Below are 23,530 nucleotides of genomic sequence, written 5' to 3'. Positions count from 1 at the left end.
TCTTAAAGGGCTTTTCGTCCACTACAAGAGGGTATAACTTTCTGTGGTGTCACCCGAATATTTCCACAGGGACTTTAAGAAACAAAAACAAAACCACGTTCACGAATTATCGTGTCGAGGTTTGTTTTATTTTTTTATATTAAAAAACTCGAGAACGCAGACACTGGAGCACCGTTTCACTGGATTTTACGCATCTCTTGGGGAAAGAGAGAGCTGAGAACGCGCGTGTGCGTTTATGTTTGTGTGTGTGTGTGTGTGTGTGTGTGTGTGTGTGTGTGGTCGACGCCGATGCATTGCACTTACAACAGCTCAAGGGAGACAACTTTGTAAACAGAGAAAAATAGAGGAGATACTCTTCTTTCATTCGGCTTCATAAATGGATCTGCGTAAATACCTGTTGTGCCTGGAGCTCATCCTTCTTCTAACAGGTAAGAACCACTTTATGGTCATTTTTAAAGTTATACATTTGGGTTAATAAGTCAACTTTAAATTTGTGTTTTGAACATTTTGTTTTCAAAATAAGATGGAACTACTTAAGGATAATGGGAGTCTGAACAGGAGGGGGGGATCACTGCTCTTAAAGTCAACTTGTGAACTTTGGAGAACTTAAGTCAACCTCTTGTCCATGATTGATGCCTCTTCACTTCCCAGTTGCTCTCCTTTCCTCCAGCGTTGTCTCACTGGGTGATACGGTCCTTAACCTCCACAACTCTTGCACTTCAAGACTTGTGTGAATGATCGTGTCACATGTGCCTCCCTGAGTCCCAAAGAGCTTTATTCTGTGTGACAGTATAAGTGAGTAAGCATGAAGACATTCCGAACGTGATCGTGTGCAAGAGAGTAAAGCAGGAATATTAAAACATACGTCCACACTCCATTTGACAAATAGATCAAAGGAAAAGGAAATTGCGCATGAGTCCAACAAAGTAATGGTTCCTTGTTCAAAGTCTGACCCTTAAGTAAATCTATCAGTTATGTCAGTGGAAGAATTTCATTCTCCTTGGAGGCCTTAAGTTACCAGATGTTTGGAACGATCAGCGATATTTGCATGTATCCTTTGCCAAAAGGTTAGTTCCTCTCCTCTTACAGCCGACTCCTTTTGACCCTGGCAGCTGAGTAACTCAACCCTACCGGCCATATCCATCCATCGCTTAGACCTGATGTCTAAAGTTCCCCTAATAAGGCGTCTGTGCCATGTGCGTTTCCTCCATGGAGCATGAACATCAGCTCCCCTCCTCTACTTATGTTCGGTGTGGCAGAGCAGCCTCACACACCTCATTGAGCCATTCACGCTCACCGGCAGGGAACCTAAGAAAAAGACCATTGTTGTCTACAAAAGTGATTGTGCAGCTGATAAGCAGAGGTTTAACTGCTGTATTATGGCCTGCAGTGAAGCAAAATGAGATCAATGGGCTGAGATATTATGTTGTGCAAGGCATGTTAAGTTTGTACCTGCTCTGAATCACACAGTCGCTGAAGTCAATGTGTAGATTGAGACATTGGCATGTAGCCTGAAGAGTGATTAGTCAATCAATTTTGATGCAATGCAAAATGCTTCTCATCCAGAAGCTGAGGAATGAACGAGACATACTCACACAGCAATGCATACACACACACACACACCAATTACAAATGCCAGCAGCCTGTGGTTAGCTTTTACACATTGCTCACCATTATCAGGTTAAATCAAGCATGTACATGGTAATTGTTGTAATTGTTTCCCCCCTTTTTTTTTTACTCTGCAATCTTTGATGTAAATTGTACTGTAGCTTATGTGACCGTAAGTGTTGCTGCATGTGTCATACAGGAGCATGGAGGTGAGTGAGTATGTGTGTAATGTTAATGGCTTCAGCAGAGCTCCCCTGATGTGGACAGCAGGCATCCCACTGTAACATGCCTGTTACACTCTGTTATGCTTTACTGAGATGTCGAACTGCTCATATGAGGGGTGTGTGTGTGTGTGTGTGTGTGTGTGTGTGTGTGTGTGTGTGTGTGTGTGTGTGTGTGTGTGTTTGACTCCAGTCATTTCCACATTTTTGCTATTATTCTCCCAGCTATCTTCTTGTGTTTTATTACTTTCCCATAATTTGTTGACTTTCATTCCTACTCCCCCTCTTCCACCCCCAAATCCCCACGAGAGGGTGACAGAGATGAGAACAGAGCGCGAGGGAGATAATGGAGAGAAAATCTGTGAAAGGGGGTGAGAAGAGGCGGAGGGGTGCATGGGAAACATCATGAGTCAGTTAAATAAAGATGATAGAAACAGACAGTCGAGCAGTATTCTCTACAGCAGGACATTTCACAGAGGGGCTATAAGTCAGGGATGTATATTTAAGAACCAGAGGAACAGACAAGGAGAAAGGGACATTTAAATATGCTAGTCCAATTAAAACCACATACATCAGTGTCTCTGCATACTGCTATAAGTGCTGGCATGTCTCTATATCATCCAAAACATCGTAGTGTCAAGTTCCCTTTCTGTGAACATATACTGCACAGTCACAGCCATACACATCCAGCAGCAGGAGCGCCCAGAGCCGTATGTGCGGTTGAGAGAATCTGGACCAAGTTCGCCTTGATAAATGTTTGCAGCCAGTTGTCACGGCGATGGGTGGTCAGACAGGCTGCGGCACAGTGTCATATATAAACCCAAATGAAAATGGAAGCAGAGGAGGGAGGACAGGACAGGGAAAACAGGGAACGATGGCACAGTTTTGTGGGTTGTGAAGGGAGAGGGGGCCTTGTGGTAACGTGTGTGTTTTAGGAGGGGGGTCGGGGGGGGGGGGGGGGGAGGGGGGGGTAAAAGAAAGGAGCAATTTATGGTTTATGAGAGAATGAGTGAAATAGGAGGATGACAGAGAAAATCAGTAGCAGGGGTTGTTATCAGGGGGGCTGGTTTGTTGTGGAAAGCAATTTGGAATTGGAGAGGGTGGTTGATGTTGCCACAAGAAGAGAGAGAAACATTTTACTACACCGTGTATAAGACGGGTGGTGGGATAGAATATGAGAGAATAACGAAGGCTGGATGGAAAGATTCATATTCATTCTGGCCATGAATACGTAAGATTTAGTATCAAGAACTGAATCTGTCCCTGCCTACGCATAGTCCCATCGGTGAAGTGCATTAAGCATCTGTGTAGAATCAGGTAGATGGCTGAATCTCAAAGTCACTGGAGGTTTGGATGTTGAAATATTGGAAGCTCACTCGGATCTGCAAGATGAGCAGAAACAAGACTTATGAGTCTACAGATACTGGCAGCTCTGTAAGGCCCTACTTAAGCACAGCACTGCTTTGAGATACATTCTAATGTTGGCATGCTAACATGCTAACAATGACAGTGCTAACATGCTGACGTTAAGCAGGTCTAATGTCTATCATGTCCAATATCTTAGCAGGCTAACATCTACTAAAGTACAGCTGAGGATGATGGGATTGCCATTTCTATTGCAGCTGTTTGGTCATAATTCAAAGTAAAGGTTTGACCTGATCATGCCTAGATACAATGTTAACAGCTCACTAAAGCCATTCAAATTCATTTTGCGTTGGAGATGAATGTGTGCTCCAAATGTCAGGCCAATTCATCCAATGGTTGTTGAAACATTGAACTCAAAACCACAATTGAACAACGTCAGGACAAAACTCAGTGGATCTTCGAAGCCAACACTATTCATCCTTTGGGGAACATGGAAGTCTGTAGCTATCTGGTTGACCAATCAGCAATACGAAATTGCCATCCTTGGAGTCATGCTTTAAAAAACCCACATAATTGCAGCTGTATGTCTGTTGAGTAAATCTGGGTACGAGAAAGAGAAGAGACTTGGCTGAAAATGCAAGGACAATACAGGGAAAACATCTGTACAGAAGAGAAAATGAAAGCGCAGGTAAAAGAAACAACAGTGTGTGGGAAAGGCAGGAGCAAAGATGGAAGAGAAACATTGAACATATCTAGTTTCCTTCTCAAAACCAAGTGGAATCCCCCTCTGATTGGCCTGGCCGAGGTAACGGTCTGTGTATGTCAGTGTGTATTTGTGGGGAAGTATCTGTTCGTGAGCTGGTGTATAATCACAGCAGCAGGGTTCTGGTCTTGTTCCCCATCTGGACTACTTTTCTGTAGTGGAATCACTGAGTTATGCACAGTAGGATAGTTACTGTAGATGACCCGGATGCCGCTAAATTACATGTCAACTCAAATGTATTTAGAAATCCCCTTTAACAAAACAGATCCAACACAGTCTGCTTTCCAGGGCCACAAATAACTTGTAGATGCACAAGTGTGACAAGTCAAATACCAACTGTGGACTGTCACACAGCTTAGTGTTTCTGAGGCTAAACACTAGCCTACGTGATGATGCTCTTTCATTTAGATGGAATTGTGTATCTAAAGGAAATGGCAAGGAGAGTTAGTTTCCTGTCAGTCGCTGACAACATCAGCTAACACTTTAGCTGAAAGGCTGTGTTCAAATCACATGCTTTGCACTTTTAGTAGATACTGTAGCTTCCTTTACAAAGTATGTACTGTTGCATGCAGCGTGCATTCAATTGGGATATACTACTTCCACAACATTGCACCTTGAGCTTTGATCCTCTTGCTCATACATCCACTTTTTCTGGCATACAAAATAGTATGGGTATTAGAACGCACAGTAAATGTGGATCTATTTGTTACTGGTCTGTACAGTATACTGTGCATTTTAATACAAGCAGGACACACAAAAGATGAAGACAAACCGACAAAGAACAAAGAAACGAGGCAGGTATTTATAGAGACAGACTCATTGGGGGAGTGAGAAGAGATGATGAGCAGGAGGTCAGGTGACTGCAGGGCTAATGGGGAACAGGTGAAACCAACAAGTGTGGGACAGACAATCAAAACTGACAGTAAATTACACAAAGGTAGTGATTTGAAACGAGGAAAAACATGACCTCGGAGCAGGCCAGATAATGACATTATCCATCAAAAGGAAAAATTATTTTTGCACAAAATATAAGGAAAAAATATTGTTGAATTATATATCTAGTATTTATGGTTCATGTAACGTTTTAAAAGCATCAGTTAACCCTTGTTTCATCTGTGCATTTAGTTTCACTCTGATGAACAAAGAGAAACAGTTAATCTGAGTAGAGGTGTGTGTTATCTAACTTTATGTATTTTTTTCTGGCGTTGGAAAACTATATTTAAACTTTCCCATTCAGACTGTGAACAAATAAGATGTGTGTCTTTCATTTTGCCAGTTGGAACATGTTTTCATGCTTCAGTTTACACCTAAATGTTCACAACTCGGTGAACTGACTACCATCTTGTTGCTCTCTGTCTTCTCTGTGTCTCTCTCCCCTCTCTCTCTCGTTGAATGAAGGGCAGGCTTGTGTGTTACAACAGGGGGCTTACTATACTCCATAGTTTTTCTAACCCACACCCTTCCCTGCCTTGCCTCTTCTCTCCCCTCTCCTCTCCCCCTCTCCTCTCAGACTGAACTCCCTCTTTCCTCAGAGGTTGCCTTTGGTCACTCTGTTTATCCATTTTTCACGCCCCCCCCTTCTCCCTCCCTCGAATCCCCTCTCCCAAGGCCAAGAGGGAAAATAATAATCCGACTTTGGACTGTACAGTTGTGTACACACTGCTCCAAGTTTTCATATTTTTCACTCATTCTAGCGGCTAATCGATATTGTTTACGCCAACTAGTATTCTTAACGCCGTAAAGCAAAAGTTCATCTTAATAGGAAATGTGCGTCACTTTCTTGTCAAGAGTTAGATGAGAAGATTGATAACGCTCCATTGTTTTTACAGTGAATATAAAGCTACTAAAAAGTAACCCACCGTAGGATTTGTCGTTGTTAAGCTGTGTGATTACGCCTTCATACCAGTGATAGTTGTGGCCGGAAGCATTATGTTTTCAGGTTGTCTGTCTGTCGGTTCCGCTCATCCGGTCCATTCTCGTGAGCACAATATCTCAGGAATGCCTTCAGCGAATTTCTTCACATTTGACACAAACGTCCATTTGGACTCAAGCATGAACTGATCAAAATTTGGTGGGCAAAGCTCAAGGTCACTGTGAGCCCACAAAACACATTTTTGGCCACAACTCAGGAATCGATATGCTAATAATGACAATTTCACATGAATGTCTACTAGGATAAAATGATGACATTTTGGACGGACATGGATGTTAACTGCAACTTGGTAGAGGCACACAACTGTGAGGCGGTAATTCTAGTTTGTACTTATTAAACAAACGAGAGATCACACAAGGTTTTTCCAGCTTTTATGCTAAGCTAAGCTAGCAAGCTACTGGCTGTAGCCTCATACGGAGGACAGATATGAGAGCGGTATCGATCCATTCATCTAACTCTCGGGGAAAAAAGCAAACATCCAGTTTTCCCTTTCGGTTGCGTTACGGTTGGAAAATTCCTATTATTCCACACTATCTGGTATTACCACATCTATATTCACATCAGCTTGTTTCAACTCTTCATTTTAGCTATATTATGTTTACACTGAGTGAAAGATTTAAACCCGAGACTCCATGTTATTTTATGACTACACCATCTCATCAAATGGAAATATTGTAGATGTCTTATGAATCATTTTATATACATTTCTCAGAATTCATCCTGACATATTTGGCATCTTTGGAAACTTTGTGATCTTCACTAGAATTTACCATTAAGTTATTATGTGGGACTGAACAAAGTTTAGATGGTTCTGATGACTGACCCACCAGCCATGGAGTTAAAGAGGTTAAAGGAATGCCAATACAAAAAATACTTTTCTTTATGTTTAATTATCTTTTCTGTTATTTTTTTCAGGGTTGTGTCAGTGTTTCAACATAGATGTAAAGCATCCGCGCATCTTCTCCGGTCCAGAGGACGCTCTGTTTGGCTTCTCTGTGTTACAACATGAATCAGACGGAGAGAAATCGTACGTTTGTGTTAGTGGGAATGAAGAAAGAGCAACAAATAATTAAACTGTCATACTTCTTAGACAGAGAGGATGTACAATGAATACTTTGACGATAAACGACTGACATTCTGTTGAAGGATGCTGGTCGGTGCTCCCTGGGACGGGCCGCCCAACAACAGGAAAGGCGATGTGTACAAATGCATCGTGGGAGAGGAGAGGAACTCAAACTGCAGCAAAGTGAATCTAGGTGAGAGAAACAAATATCCGTAACGACTCAACTCTCCCTGTTTTTACCCAGAGGCTTCAATAAACGGTTCTGTCTATCTATCTCAGGTGAGACTGCTCTCCAGAACGTTTCTAAAAACCTGAGAAATTCTCACCTGGGAATGACACTGACTCCAAACTCCCCTGATGGCTTCCTGGTATGTGGTTTCAACACTGACTTTGTATTTATGCTACGTGGGCATTCTGTTGTGTTTGGGAGCCTGCAGGGATGTGGTGAGACCATGCAGGTTGTATTTGTTTGACAGAATTTTAGTGAATCATCTCCGTTGGTGTGTTTTCAATTTGACTTTAGATGTGACCATGTGCGGTTCACTGATCCCCACCTTCCTGGATACATTTTTTGGAGATTCATATGCACATTTACAAAGTCATACACAGACTGAGTCGGCTGACTGAACTGACAACATGCTTCAATGAATACACATAACAGTGTAATTACACAAGTTTTTGCAGCTATGCAAAGCCCGCCTTCCTCTGGCTAATTTCTGTTCTATTTTTGCGAGATCGTAGGAGGTACAGTTTTGAGACTAATACTGTTTTGGTTTTCAAGTCAAAGTTAAATCTCAGATCAGTCAAGTGCAAGTCCTCATTTTTGTGACATAAAAGGTTCTATATACGGTATTCAGAGCATATGGAGACATCTGGTGGCTGAGCCTCCAGTTTTAAGGCTTCTGGTTTGCAGAGGAACACATGTCTGCATGAGCCAGCAGGCAGAAATGTGTGTTTTGTATGTTAGATACTGTGTCTATCATGTGTATGTCAAGCAAGTGTGCTAGCGTGTTTTGGTGTCTGCCAGGCTTTTACTGTTGCTCTGGGTGTTGAGTCGAGTACAGTTCATGAACGTCATCCAGCTTATCCCACTCTAATGTGTGTGTGTGTTTATCTTAACCCCAGTGGTCAGGTCTATAACAGGATCGGAATGCGTCTCCGGCCCTTTGTTAATGACAGACCTACCAAAAGCCATAGCACCTCTCTCGCTTTCCTCCGTCCTCTCCCTCCTTCCTTTCTCTGATCCATCTCTCCATCCCTTCCCCTCTGCCTGTCTGAGTGCCTGAGGAGAAACACGTTCATAATGACAGGGCGAGCAAAACCAGGATGTTTCTCTGTCCCTCATTCTCCCCCATCTAACCCCACTTTCGGTCTCTTTCTTTTGTCTCTCTGCTGTATGCATGAGTTTCTCTTTCATCTTCTCCTTCCGCACTTCCCCCCTGATTCCTCCCTCTTGGTATAAAAGCCAAATAAACGGCCCGCTTTGAAGACAGAAATATTTTTATACGATTCTCCCCCCCCCCCCCCCCCCCCCCACACCCCTTATTCACCCCCCTTCACACAATCAGATTTAAATTGCTTTACTGCTCTGGTGTTCCAGCTCTGTTAAACCACTCATGACAACAGCGACTGCCAACACGTCAACAATAGTCTCCATCTCTCTGCCTCGCCCCCCAAACCACACTATTGTAGTTTCATGACTTATTCCCTCTCATGACTTGTTTTCTTTTTGTTTCCCATCTGCCCTAGTTTAGCCTTTTTTTGTGTGTGTTTATTCAGTTACCCGACCATTTTTGTCTACGTGTTTAAACCCTTTGATAACGACTAAAAAAATACACCTACGCGTCTTGTGAGCGAAACACAAACACTTGAAAATATAAACCGCTCAAATTGCTCCCGAAATTGCTTCATCTGTAAGACAGATGCTGATGTGTTCCTATGTGTCTGTGTGTGTCTGGCAGGCATGTGCCCCTCTGTGGTCTCAGGAGTGTGGAACGTCTTTGTTCAGCACTGGCATCTGTGCTTCTGTCAGCGACGACCTAGAACCGAGAGAGACCATCGCTCCAACAGCGCAAAGTAACCACACATTTCCACACACACATTTCGGCACAGAAACATGCTGCACAGGCCTGCTTTAGCCAACCAATTCTTTTCTTTGTGTTTTTTAACTCCCACATGTGGCAGGGTGCTCCACATACATGGACATTGTGATCGTGCTGGACGGCTCCAACAGTATCTACCCCTGGTACGAGGTCCAGAATTTCCTCAGCAACATCCTCAGCAAGTTCCACATCAGCTTGGACCAGATGCAGGTAAAAGTGCAAGTCAATGTCTATTTGCACTGCCTATAAATATTATTTACATTAGTAATGGAAACTTGTGGGTTTGAATTTGAGTGAGTCTCCCACTTAAATCTCTGAAACCCCATAGCTGTTGCCCAGAAGAGTAAGACAAGCTATAGTCTCTTGAGTGAAAACATGCACAGAGTGACAGAGGAGCCAGTTTGGCAAATATGTCCAGAATGAACTGCGTTAGTAATGTAAAGGGACGTGAGCAGAGCTAGCTTGAGGTTGAGGAGGAATGGAAGTCGGGGGGGGGATCTGGGGACGTTATTCTGAGCCAAACAACAAGAGAAGAGAGAGGGGGTTTGGGTTTTGAAAAGGGAGGATAAGGGGTAGCAGGCAAAGTGAGGTGAAGAGGAAATACCTCTGGTTTTTGAATGAATTCAAAAATTCCCCAAGAGCACTGTTTGCTTTCAGAACAAGATTGGTACTTAAAGAGATAGTTCACCCCAGAAACAAGAGTCTCAGATGTTGCTTTCCACAATTATGTGCCAGCACAACCATAAACATGTGGCATTGTTGAAATACTTGTGTGTGTGTGTGTGTGTGTGTGTGTGTGTGTGTGTGTGTGTGTGTGTGTGTGCGCACATTCAGGTTGGTATACTGCAGTATGGCGAGGTAGCAGTCCACGAGTGGTCTCTGAAGGACTACCAGACCACACAGGAGGTGGTGGAGGCCGCTAAGAACATCAGCAGACAGGAGGGACGAGAGACGCGCACTGCATACGCCATCCACAAGGCCTGGTAGGCCTGTCAACCACTGTTACTTCACTCTCATTGGCTGATGTTCTTTGTACTAAAACATTCTCTAGATCTGGCTGGCTAACTGGAAACTGTCTGGCTGGTTAGATTTTGGTATAACATTTATCTCTAAATATATCACTGTATAATTTGTAGTTATAAGTACAATTAGGTCTATTTCTTTCTGGTCTTTCTAATAATATGTGTATGATCCCATCAGGCTGATTTTGGTTAACCGCTTGCTAAGATATCAGACAAGGGCTTTGTTCTAAATCGCATACTAACGTACTGTATACTACTATTCAATCAGTGTACAGCGTACTGCCAACTAAATGAACAATTAAGTCTGCCACCATCAGGCTGCTCACACACAATCTTACTATGTGATGTTAGTATGTGAATTCCAAAACAGCCAAGGATTAAATATTGTATCATAGGATACATAAAGCTGCTCCAATCCAATATTGTGATCTCAACCATGCATCAATCGCTCATAGTGACAATTCCACACATAATTATGATACATTTTGTTTTTGCGTCCTTCAACTTTACTGTTTCGATTCACTACTCTAATCAAACACGTTTCCAGCTAGATCGGGCAGCTGTTATCAGCAACAACAAAAAATCTCATACAAACCCATTACATGTGACTTGCACAGCATCAATCAGCAGACAAACAAAATTACAGACTAGCTGGTGAATGTAGCAGAGCATTTAGCAGCTCATACGAGAAAGATATTTCACTCAGGAGTCGGTGGAGACCAAAAACAGAGCTAAAAGAAAAGTTTTTTAATTGATGTCTTGATAATGTTCCTCTGTGTGTGATGTATGATAAGCACCTATTTACTAACATAACTTTATGAGGCGATAATATGTCAATGTTGTGTTGACAGCTTGTTGTGCTACCGCCATGTGGCCAAAAGTCAATTAATGCAGGTTTCAATTAAAGAAAGTTATTTTAGCTAATATAATTTTTAGGCTCATATAGCTTTTTATTCTCTTTTTTTGGGGGGGGGGGGGGCACAATCACTTGAGCAGCGATATATAAATGATAAAATCCTGACAAAATGTTCAGACCATCTGTAAAATACTCTCCTATAAACTTGTATTGTTGCCCAGTTTGTCATCACCTTCATGACTGTTCTTTGTGGAAGTATTTTTAGGGTATTTAAACTGGTAACCCAAGTGTTAAGAAACAGCTCTATACGTTGAGGGTCAGTGAAAACCTCTTAGTCTTAAAATATCTCTTTCCTTTCAAAATAAAATTCCTGCTTTATTAAAGTCATACCCACATGGAGCACCACACCCAGACCCGATGTGTGGCTACAGCTTCCTTTTTGGGATGTGTGTGTCTTGGAGAGGTGTTCTTGTTCCACACACACACACACACACACACACACACACACACACACACACACACACACACACACACACACACACACACACACACACACACACACACACACACACACACACACACACACACACACAGGTAATTGGAGAGTTCCTGTTTTTTCTGCTACATTTAAAAAGGTAAAAGTTGAGGAAGTGTAGGAGAAACATTTAAAAGGTAGTTGAAAAGCAGTGACTGGAAAATGGAGCCAGTAAAATAGTGTAACTGTGGCATTAAAACACTGGTGATGGAAAATCCAGATACTTCTACATACTTGACCTTTTGATCTCACTACCCTGTCAGACGGTGAAAACAGACGATCAAACAGTAGACTCAAAACAAGAAAACTAAATATAGAACGTTTATAAATTGCTTTAGTGAAGATTTTCTCAAGTGTGTGTCTGTCACTGTAAAGAAATCAAGCCGGGGTTACAGTTTTTTCAATCATTTTAAATTAATTTGATATCAAGATGAGGTAATGTCAAAACATAACAACTTTTGACTTACACAAACATACAGTACATATTCCCGCTCACACACACACAGATGGGCAGATAGCAGAGCTTGCGATATGCAGGAAAGTGACGGGGTAGAAAAACATGTGGATTAGCTGAGCTGGACTAGTGGGCTGCTGGCTCAGCACGGCTGCAGGTGCGACACAGCCAGACCCAGCCTGGTCAGACAAGTAGCGCTCCTACAGCTGTAAAAATACACACTCTCATACTTACAGTACACACATATTAAGGGCTCACACCGTACACTCAAATTCACATGCATACATTGTATTTCTATTCTCACAAGGGCTCACATTGACCAGTTTGCAAAAGAATGAACCTCCAAACACGATAAAAGTGAAAATGAGGGCAACACCGGGGGAAAAGTGGACCAACAAGACCACATGGAGGCAGTGCGCGCAGACAGCAAGTCTTGAGCACCACAATGTCCTCCACAGACTACTCCAGGTTCAACTTCTGTACTTGTTCATTCTCAAAACATAATATAACCAGTCCACTTTCCACTGCGTTCCTCAAATTCTGAATCACATGCCATCACATCAGGGATTGACAGTCTCAAACAGCAGAAAGTCCTCAAACACCTCATGGAAGGTGAAACATTCCTCCGTAAACACAGAAGTCACAGCTGGTGGCTCAATGAGCTTGTTAGCATTCGGAATGTTAGCCAGATCAAGCGTGCCGAACTGCTTTTAAAGATACTCAAAAAAGACATTGTTACAGTAACGAGAGTCAATTTAAATTGTAACTTCCATCCCTGCCTATAACAATGTCACTCTTTGTTTTTAGTTCACATTAAAAGAAAATAATGTATTTTTCAACTAATCATTTAAAGGGACATGGTCTCAAAAAGAACGGTGATAATGCAGTTTAAAAAAAAATTGAGCTGCCAACGCATAAATGTGTGTAGGGCAAAACTATGAGCTGCTTTGAGCCTGCTTACAGTGTGATGTTGAGATGTAAATGACAGTAATGGTTTGAATGCAAAGTAGATGACAGACTGATGCATGAACATCAAACAGCCCTCTACAATTGGATTAGCCACTGATTTCTATATTGCTCCACCCGTCTGAGACGCTCCCGCTCACCCTCACACACACACACACACACACACACACACACACAAAAGTACACTCACAGACCGCTGCGCCGTGCCATTACCACACTGCTGTGACTCCATAAAATGGCTTGTAAATACAACCAGGCCTCCCAATTAGCGCCACTCACTTTCTATCCTCTTTTATCTCCCCTTCCCTCTGTTTCATCTCCAGGTTTCTTAAATCCAATTGTTTCTATGCTTCCCTCTTTTACTTTTTATTCTTCCATCCCTCCTTACCTGTTCATGTCTGTCTTGTCACGGTATTTCTCTCCCTCTCGTCTACCATTTTACTTCTCCCTTGTAAAATTCCCTCTTCTCTCTTTCCCACCAGTTTTATTTAACTGGATACATCACGCAATCGTATTGCCACATCAGAGCAGGATTTGAACTTCTCAGTTGTAATATTTGACTCCGTATTTTATCATTCTTTTAATTTGTATTCCCAACCCTTTTCTCTTCCTACGAGTTCCTGTTCCTCTCCCTTTTCTCCAGACTAATTGTTTAACTGTTTGCCATTTATTTTTTCTCATTTTTATCCAGTTTATTTCTCATCCATTTGTTCCTCCCAGTTATTTTCCTTCCACTCCTCTCTTCTGTTTTCTCCTCTCTGCACCCTATGTAATTTGCAGACTGCATAGGGGGAAACGGTTGTTTTTAACTCTGAGTTTCTTGCGGCTGACCACAATGTTATATTTAGACAAGGGCTGGAGTCAGGCCTGAAAATGACTGAGTTCACTCGCAGTGACTACTCTCCTCAGTTCAATGTGTGTGTGTGTGCGTGTTGGTCTGAGGCTTACCAACCCTATTCAACGCTTGAATCAGGTCCCACTGAGAACAGGTTTCTGGACACAAACAGGGTGCGGCTTGGGTCTGTTCGTGTGTTTGTCATTTAGGTTCCCTCTCTGTATCATGGCACAACAGGATGGGAATGCACAGATGCGGCCGCTGTGTGCAATGACACATGCACACTGCATGCCATGACTAATTCAAGTCAACTGGCAGCAAACGTATGTGTGCCAAATATGACTAATATAGTTGTGGTACACTTGTGATTTAGACCATTGATATATCTGGCTTGATGGGAAGCAACTTAAATTCAATCTCTCAGTGTTTTACTGGCTATTCATTTTCTACTAGGAGATCGTATATTATCTTAAAGGGGATGTTTATTTGAGATTTTATGAAACCAAGTAACTGACTCTCTCGGACATCCTCCCTCTCCCTCAGGCTCTTTCACTCCTTGCACTCCCCTTCTATTTTCATTTTCTCTTCTTCTTGCATCGTTTGTCCTGATTCAACATTATTTCAGCTGGATGACATTCTTTATCTCAGTCTGTCCCTTTCCTTCTTTGTAGCACCGAGGCGTTCAGTGCAGAGCGCGGCGCAAGGGAGGGCGCCACCAAGGTGATGATCGTAGTGACGGACGGAGAGTCGCATGACGGGGAGGAGCTACAAGACGCTCTGGACGAGTGCATCGACAGAAACATCACCAGATACGCCATCGCTGTGAGTACATCTCATCAAGTCCAATCGGTCATTCTGCTTCAAGCACCTGCAAACCTAAAATACTTGAAATGTCTGAGTGAGTTTTAGTGTCTTGTGATGCTCAAAATGTAGATTTGGGAACCTTCTACAATCAGGGAAACTATAGTGGGAAGCACACAAACAACTAACCTACATTTGGGTGTATAGAGCATCCCTGACATTCCTCACACATTGTGTGACCATATGAACCCTCAAGCAACCACACAATACCACCACCACTCCCCCAAAAATAACATGGCTCTAAATTACCAGATGAAACCTTTGGGGCTACTAAAATAGCCAAGTGGGAGTTAAAACTCTTCCCTTTCAGCCCCACCCGACCCCCTCAACACACAGAGACACACAGAGTGGTGGTGGCATGCTTTTAGTGTCAGAGGGACAGGCAGACTCTCGTGGCAGGACTGGTTGCAGACCCCTCCCTTCCCCACAAGAGAAGCCTACAGGAGCCTCCAGACTGATGACAGAGCTCGACGAAAAATGAAGGAATCACCACAGTGATCACAATTCAACCGTAAGGGGGACATGGATGTGTGTGCCTCATTTCATGACCATCCATCCACCATTTCATTTCACTAAAAACAGAAAAATGTCAACCTCATGGTAGCGCTAGAGGAAAAGTCAAGGGATCACCAAAGTCATTAGGATTCATCTTCTGGAGAACATGAATATTTATCCAAAATCTAAAAGGCAATACATCGAGTAGTTGTTGAGATATGTCACTCTGGATCAAAGTGGTAGACATGCAGACAGAACCACCCTATTCAACAGCAACCGTTACTCTGGACAATCCACAGAAACAACAACTCTATCTGACATGGGCGCAACATAATGCTAGGTCAGCAAACGTTTAGTTTGAGGCAGACAGCCAAAGATAGAGAGTCACAGTACGGGCAGAGCAGAAATTGTATACGCAGCCTTCAATGCAAAAAGAAACAAACAAGGTGGCTTGTGGTCGAGTGTTTGTCCAAAAAGTCCAAAGCAATGACAGGTAAGAGCTTCTTGTAACAACAGCCTTGTTCTGACGTTGCTCTGTGTGTGTGTGTGTGTGCGTGTGTGTGTGTGTGTGTGTGTGTGTGTGTGCACCGTAACTGCAGACTGTGTTCGTCAGTGTCAGGAGCTGGAAGTGTGTGTTTGTGGAGGGGTTTATGCAGGGCCATGTATCTATACACACACACTTGTATTCTTATGTTCAAATTCCATTGTGTTTTCAAGTCCCTTAAATCTGTAAATTTGCTTTCAATTTTAACACAAATTCTTCTTTTCTGTCTTTATTCTTCTCTTTCTCTGTTCATGTAAAAGCCAGCGGCGGTTGGCAGCCTGAGAGGAATTTATATGATCTTAATATACATATTTATATGTCGGCTCTCTACACACTGCAGCCCCCTCCATCCCATAACCCTGACCCCCTACCCTTTGAAAACAGAGGATTTCCTTAGTTTGCTTGGCAGCTGAAGTTACAGGGGGAGATTCTTGGGTTTGGTTTCTCTTATGGAATTTTTCTCATTTGTACTTCAGGCGTTAAGCCATAGGCCGCTGCTGCTACAGTATATCTTCTGCATCAGTCATCTCTTCACCTCGCGGCTAGGCCTGCGCTCCTCATTTACAAATCTCTGGTGGCTACCATTTCCTCCGTTCTCCAGTCATCTTGTTGCCTTTAGGTGTTGCATAATTACCAGTAGATTACACAGGCAATGAATGTTTGTTTATATTCACTTCATTTACACTTAAATCCTGCAGCTCCGGGTTACTTGTGTGCTACTTCAGAGTAAATATCTTCTCTTCCCTCAGACTTCTATGATATATTTCTCTCTTCACTGTCCCTTCACAAACCTGGAGAAGTGTTTGCTTTGATACATGCCAAAGTTATGTGCATGTGCTCTATTTTTGTTGTTCTCACCCCCGTTCTCTGCTTTCAGCGTTAAGCCATCATCTTTCTTCTCCCTCGTTCTCTCACGCTGGCCTCTAGGTTTTGGGTCATTACATCCGCCGGCAGCAGGACCCCAAGACGTTCATTAAAGAGATCAAGTCTATCGCCAGCGACCCCGAAGAGAAATACTTTTTCAATGTGGCTGATGAAGCTGCGCTCAATGACATCGTGGATGCCCTGGGAGATCGCATCTTCACGCTGGAAGGTTTGTGATACGGGAAGAAAGGCTTTGGAGGAATGAAAGATGCAATGTTTAAAAAAAAGAAAAAGAAAGCAGCAACTTTTTTTAAAGTCACTCATGATTAGCACTGAGGATCTCAAGGGTTGCAAACCACATCATTTATCAGTCGAGTTCATTTGTCACAGGATGGACTAGCTGTTGGTCACACTTATTTTATTTACGTTGCATGACAGTAACACTGTCAGATTAATCAACACTACTTTTAATAAATTAATTAACCATTAAATTAGATTGACGTCTCCAATTGTCAACCACTATAAAAGGACACAAGCATGACGTTACAAAAACTGAAAGCAGAGTCTGAAATAGACGAGATAAAGGTGGAGAAAGAATATTTAGGAGAGGGTGGAAGAAAGTGTCGGAGGAAGCTGCAGAGAAAGCAAGAAAAAGACGGTGGAAGGAGTGTACAGCTTTCACAATAGTCGCAGGAACGTGTGTGAAGAAACGTGACGACGGAGAATGCTGACTTGCTCTCTCTACCCTTCTAGGCACACTGGGCTACAACGAGAGCTCGTTCCACATGGAGATGTCTCAGATCGGCTTCTCGACACACACACTGGATGTAAGCCCAGTAGCTGTTAATCTCTATGTGTGAAGTGCATGTGTTTTACTTGTGTGTCTCATCCATGCCCTGCTCCACTCTTCAGGATGGCATACTGTTTGGGATGGTGGGCGCCTACGACTGGGACGGTGGAGTGTTGAAGGAAGGGATCAACGGACGCATCGTGCCGCCCAGAGAGGCTTTTGAAAGCGAGTTTCCACTGGAGCTCAAAAACCATGCTGCTTATTTAGGTACCCGCATATCTCATCACTGAAGATGATACCAAAAAGGACCATGCTCATGGTTTTTCCATGTTAATGCCTTTCTATCACAGATTATTGTGTTATTGTGTGGTGTTGCTCGCAGTATTATTGAAACAGTGAGGAATGTGGTTGAACTAATAACCCTGTAATGCAGCTACTGCCCAACACTGGAAACAGATTACATTCTACTAATAAATACAATTTATATTTTTGTTGTTTTAATAAGTAATGGTGAATATTTTGGTTCAAAATAAGATCTGCCCATCATTGCTTGAATATGAACATAATTACTGCTGGCCTCCTAAAGCCTGGGCCCCTGAAAGCTTCCCCCTTTCCACCCCCTATAGGCGGGCCTGCTCGTGAAGTCAGAGGTCTTTTATACCAGCCTTAAAAACTCACCGCCCTCAAAGTAGGCTGAAGTCAGCCCACACTTTTAACAGCACGAATGTGTACTATGACGCAAACAGACAAAAATATATACGGCCAACAAGATGTGACACATAACTTGAATCAAGGACATTTTAATCATATTTTAACAGTGTGACTCTTGTGTTACATGATGTAAAAAATCATTTCATTATACCTGTTTCCAGGTTACACAGTGTCATCTGTGATCGTTGGTGACTGGAAGACGCTGTATGTAGCTGGTGCTCCTCGATTCAAACACAAAGGCAAAGTCATCCTGTTTGAACTCAGCGATGAGGGCGATGTCAACATCGTACAGGCTCTCAATGGAGAACAGGTAAAGCTGTCTAGTCATGAATCTCTCCTCAATCCTTCTGCCACCTTTGTTTGTTCTTAAGATAAAAGCCCAAATCTCATTTGATAAGAGATTGAAGCAAGGACTCCACCTAGTGGCAGTGAACTGAGAGCACATGTTTCTGTCTGTAGATTGGATCTTACTATGGCAGTGAGGTGTGTGGGCTGGATATTGACCAGGATGGCATCACTGATGTCCTTCTGGTTGCAGCTCCAATGTACCTCGGCTCAGGAAACAAGGAGACTGGTAGAGTTTACATCTACACCCTCAGTGGGGTAAGACAGCAGTGGCACTGATCATCTCCTTCTTCTGCTGATGGATTCTTATAACACAACATTTATCAAACTCTTGTTAGGGTTCCATAACAGTTTCGACTGACAAAACCTCTTTCTTTTCCCCCAGGAGGAGGTGTTTGTGTCTAACGGTACGCTGAAGTCTGAGGACAAGTCCCAGGATGCCAGGTTTGGTTACGCCCTGGCAGCCGCTCCAGACCTCAACCACGATGGCTTCACTGACCTGCTGGTTGGAGCCCCGCTGGAGGATGAGCACACGGGGGCCATTTATGTCTACCACGGAGATGGTATTTACATCATACACAATTACAAGCAGGTACTTGTTGTTTGCCTACAATTACATTTTCCCTGAGTGTATTTCAGTATTCAATCAAACTGATGTTTAATTTTCTGCCTCTCTCGTCCTCTTAGCGTATCTCAGGGTCATCCATTTCCCCCTCCCTGCAGTACTTTGGCCGCAGTCTGAGTGCTCGGTTGGATTTGGATGGAGATGAGCTAATAGATTTGGCAGTTGGAGCACAGGGCAACGCTGTACTGCTCAGGTGGGTTATAAGACGGAAGGGCATTGCCAGAACAGATTTTATAGCTGTAAGCACTGGGAGATAATGAAGGTTAACAGCACATTAAATGCACCCCTTATTGAGTGCTGCAGGGATAACGTATTTGTGTAGGCCAACCCGGAAGTTAGCTTCCCACGGTCCCTTCACAAGAAGTCAATGGGATTTGGGATTATTGCAGAAAATGAGCTTCATGGCAAACATACATTTTTTGATACAAGTTTTGTTCAACAAGGTCATCTTTACAATTGAACTCTACTTTAATGATTATTGAAGCATGAATGCAACAGTCAGAAAAAGCTCATGTGAGGCGACAAGCGAACTACAACAAACTAACTTCACCACGGTTGCATGAGCGCGAGTATGCACAACGAGGCTGTAAAGGCGGACTAGTCAGCATGATGACGTTTTGTGGTTTTATTTAGCCACTAGTTAGCAACTGCCTTTTTTTAGACACTTAAAAGCTTCAGGAGAGGGGTATATACTGATGTATTTTATATTGTGGAACAAAATGTTATAACGTTAAAACTCTTTTAAGCTTGTGATTCAAAATACCTATTGACTTCGAGACGAGGGAACCGGTAGTTCAATTATGTGAACTAATTTCCAGGTTTTAGGACTCGTTCCCGCAGCCCTCTGTAGACAGATAGTTTTCACATTGAAAAAATAATTAATTAATTTCCTATGTAGACTGAAATGATCTACATTTTGTGGTGTCACATGGCTAAAACTGAAATCCTGTTTTATTCACTGTTCCTCCTGTGCCCAGCTCTCGAAGCATCGTCCAGATCAACGTGAGTCTGTCCTTCCAGCCTCACTCCATCAACGTCATTCAGAAGACCTGCCAGAGGGGCGGCAGAGAGTCAGCCTGTCTCATCGCCACCGCCTGCTTCACAACCGTCTCACGCTCCCCTGGACCACACAGCAACAGCTTCGGTATAACACTTTATATTCTACCCTCACTAATCCTCGTAACGAGGACTGTTAGTGCTGTGAATTGGCCAGACACACATAATAATTAGAATGGGACTTTTCCCAACACTCACCATCTGTCCCAATCATAGACTGGTCCCAATTACCTGCTCTCTCCTCAGATCTGTGGGTGTCGGCCATGTTGGATGACAGGAAGTTGTCTGCGAGGGCGCTGTTTGACGAGAGCTCCCACCGGCAGACCCAGCTAGCAGTCCGAGTTCGCATAGGACAAACTCTCTGCTACAAGCTGCCCTTCCATGTCTATGTGAGAGTACACACATGAGAGTACACACATCAACCACAAGTTTGAAATTGAAATGATGTGGTGACTTTACTTTATCACTAACATTTGTTTCTGTCTTTGTTGCAGGACACGGCAGATTACATCCGACCAATTAGCTTCTCACTGCAGTTTAAGATCAATAATACAGAGAGCGGTCCAGTGTTGGATGAAGGCTGGCCAACAACTGTCAAGAAATCTGTGAGTGGTTGTGATTTCTAGCGTCCTTATTGCATTACGTTTCCTCCCTCTGTTCTCCATCAAACACACTGTCCTCTCCACTTGTACCTCTCCAGATCCAGTTCTTTAAAGACTGTGGTGAGGACGATGTGTGTACAACAGACCTGGTGCTACAGGCTCACATGGACATCTCTGGGACAAGGTACGGATTTGAGATATTCTCCTTATACTCATTTATTTCCACATCGGTTTATCAAGATCAGATATCTACTCGGTTGTTGGGTTTCAGTGAGTTTCCATTGTGTTTCCTCCACAGACAGAAGCCTTATGTGATTCGCAGCCCTCGTAGGCGTATGGCGGTGGAGGTGCAGCTTCAGAATAGACTGGAAAACGCCTACAACACCAGCCTGACGCTGCACTATTCACGCAACCTGCACTTCTCCAGCCTCAGTATTCGGGTATACCACACATAAATACTGCAAACACATGAAGAACCATGTTTAACTCACCATAAACATTTATACACACCACTGACAAACTCACCTTTTCTTTGGATGTAGGAGGATGCCCACTTCAAGATCGAGTGTACAGCACTTGGCGCCAACAGCCACTCGTGTAATGTCAGCTATCCAGTATTTCGCTCCCAGTCAAAAGTACGTCCGCACCAAGGAAATAGCTCCCATCACTCTCTCGACTTCCACTCATACTTCACTTCCTCCAGGTGAAATGTTTCACTGCAGCATGCTGTTTTCTTTTTTTGAAGGTTAACTTCATGTTGGAGTTTGAGTTCAGCTGCACATCCCTGCACAGTCGAGTGCAGATGAAGCTTCGCGCTGCCAGGTAGCCGACTAAAGCAGCAAGTTCAACATACTCCGTACACGCACAGTTCACAAAATACTGAAAACCTCAATAAACATTTGGTTTTTCGTCTGTAAAAAGCACCTTCGTTTTTGCAACTCTCTGGTTCTTTTACAGCGACAGTGTCGAGAGAGAGGATACTTTGGGGGACAACAGTGTTCAGCTGCAGAGTTTTGTTCAGTATGAACCAGATTTGTTTCTTAGCAGGTATGTTTGCGCAGCATATTGTTTTGAAATTTCAACAATCAGATATTTTAGCTACTTTAAATATTTTTGCATCAATGTGTTTTTTTTAAATCTGTGCAGTGACTCTAATTTGAACCGATATGAGGTCCACCCCACTCGGACAGTGTCGGAAGCAATTGGACCAGAATTCTACACTCACCTCCGGGTAAAGCTATGGCTCACATGCTCTTTTTTTATGAACTTTAATGCAACCCACGGGGTCAAGTTCTTGTAATGCTCTTGTCATCATCACTCTAAACTAGAATTACTGCCTAGCTTTTTGTATGCCTCTGCCAACCATTTAAGTTGCAGTTTATGCACATGTCCGTCCAAAATGTCAACACTTCAAGATGATATCCTATTGGACGTGTGTGAAAATTGTCATAAATAGAATATACATTTTTGAGTAATGGCCAAAAACATGATTTGTGAGGTCACAGTGAACCTGACCTTTGAACAGCCAACATCTTATCAGTTTATCCTCGAGTCACATTGGACGTTTGGGCCAAATTTGTAAAAATTCCATCCAGTCGTTTTGCAATCACAAAATGGGAGGGACGGACTGTCGAGGAGGCATAAAAACGAGGCAACATTAGAGCATTTTTTTGTCTGTGCTTTTAGCTGCAGAACCTCGGCTGTTACTCTGTGAGTAATCTGGAGCTGAGGCTGCATCTGCCCTCCGTGGCTGCAGGAGACAGAGTCTTCATGACCGTCACCGATGTCTCACACAACGTGAGTAGTGCTGCTTTGTGAGTGTTTGTATCTCTCTTTTACATCAGATCTGACAGATTTAATTTGCCCCGTAGGCCACGGGAGTGAACTGCAGCGTGCTGAGTGATCTGGCACAGCTGAAGGCCAGACAGAGAGATGTACGCTCCCTTCATCCTGAAGACATGATGCAGAATGACATACTGGTGAGGCCTCTGGTAGCACAGCAGCTGCTGAAAACTGAACACTGTGTCAGTGTACAAGTTAACATGCATGTTTGATATCTATGTTTTTAGAACTGCAGCAGATCCTGGTGCACTGAGATTGTGTGTGAAGTCCAGCAGCTTCTAAAAGGGCAGACCGCCGCCATTCGCGTCAGTCGCCAAGTTCATGATGATTTTTTCAGAAAAGTGAGTTACACAACCGCACGCAGCCTTAATATTTCTGTCCTGTGACACAAACACTGGTCATCACCTCTGTCTCTCCTTTTGTAGGCCAAATACAAGTCAGTGAAGATAATAGGTGCCTATCGCCTCGCAGCTCAGGAGACTAACCTTATTACTCTGGGCACAGAAACAGTCTGGAGGGAGGTAAGATGACTGTGGCAGGATTTTGAGAGGCACAATGGGAATGGAATTTTCTTTCTCCAATCTCTCCCTTCATCCATTTTTCTGTAGACTGTACTGGAGGTGCTAAAGGGCCGGGCTATTCCCATCTCGCTGTGGATTCTGATTGGTAGCATCATTGGCGGTTTGCTGCTACTGGCCCTCATCATTTTCATACTATGGAAGGTATTCTCATGTTACATTTACCTTAAAATATCTTCAGGAAAATGAAGTGTCTTGTGGACAAAATATCAATCTCTATCTTATTTCTCGTCAGATGGGATTCTTCGCACGCAAACAGAGAGGAGAGGATGAGAACCACGAGGACTGAGTCCAACTTTTGCAACAGTCATTTGCCATGACGCCTACCACGTGAGCCGAGTCCACCTCTTTCCAGGCACAGAGACAATTTTGGACTCAATACGCAGATGCAACAGGGACCTCCAGGACCAAAGAGAGAGGGTCCAACGGAAATGCACTACCCACTATTTCCAGGGTCGGGAGCACTTATGTAAATAATCTTTTTCTAATTTGAA

At 43.2% G+C, this 23,530-nt stretch overlaps 1 protein-coding gene across 1 annotated transcript; it reads left to right on the top strand.

Annotated features, from left to right (window-relative positions):
• Positions 1-376: 376 nt before the first annotated feature.
• Positions 377-23,325, top strand: itga10 (integrin, alpha 10). The gene is made up of 30 exons (XM_076108813.1): positions 377-428; positions 6,806-6,917; positions 7,037-7,146; positions 7,233-7,321; positions 8,915-9,029; positions 9,138-9,265; positions 9,890-10,038; positions 14,395-14,545; positions 16,551-16,716; positions 17,241-17,314; positions 17,400-17,544; positions 18,150-18,298; positions 18,448-18,591; positions 18,719-18,925; positions 19,021-19,151; positions 19,936-20,102; positions 20,261-20,403; positions 20,509-20,619; positions 20,715-20,800; positions 20,915-21,056; positions 21,159-21,251; positions 21,362-21,438; positions 21,574-21,663; positions 21,763-21,847; positions 22,303-22,413; positions 22,488-22,595; positions 22,686-22,799; positions 22,884-22,979; positions 23,067-23,180; positions 23,272-23,325. The coding sequence occupies exons 1-30, from the start codon at positions 377-379 to the stop codon at positions 23,323-23,325; spliced, it is 3,513 nt and encodes a 1,170-aa protein (XP_075964928.1).
• The last annotated feature ends 205 nt before the right edge of the window (positions 23,326-23,530 follow it).

The sequence above is a fragment of the Anarhichas minor genome, unplaced genomic scaffold, assembly GCF_050575085.1.
Source record: "Anarhichas minor isolate MPS153535 unplaced genomic scaffold, ASM5057508v1 ptg000041l, whole genome shotgun sequence".
In the NCBI taxonomy this organism is placed as follows: Eukaryota; Metazoa; Chordata; class Actinopteri; order Perciformes; family Anarhichadidae; genus Anarhichas; species Anarhichas minor.
Note: the sequence above shows the minus strand (reverse complement) of the source record. Positions and strands in the feature narration are given on the sequence as shown.

Bases quoted from the DNA above. Each gene is read 5' to 3' on its own strand.
- itga10 (XM_076108813.1), top strand. From the start codon at position 377: ATGGATCTGCGTAAATACCTGTTGTGCCTGGAGCTCATCCTTCTTCTA. The intron at 20,801-20,914 runs GTACGGATTTGA...TTTCCTCCACAG, and splicing joins ATGGACATCTCTGGGACAAG to ACAGAAGCCTTATGTGATTC. The intron at 21,848-22,302 runs GTAAAGCTATGG...CTGTGCTTTTAG, and splicing joins AATTCTACACTCACCTCCGG to CTGCAGAACCTCGGCTGTTA.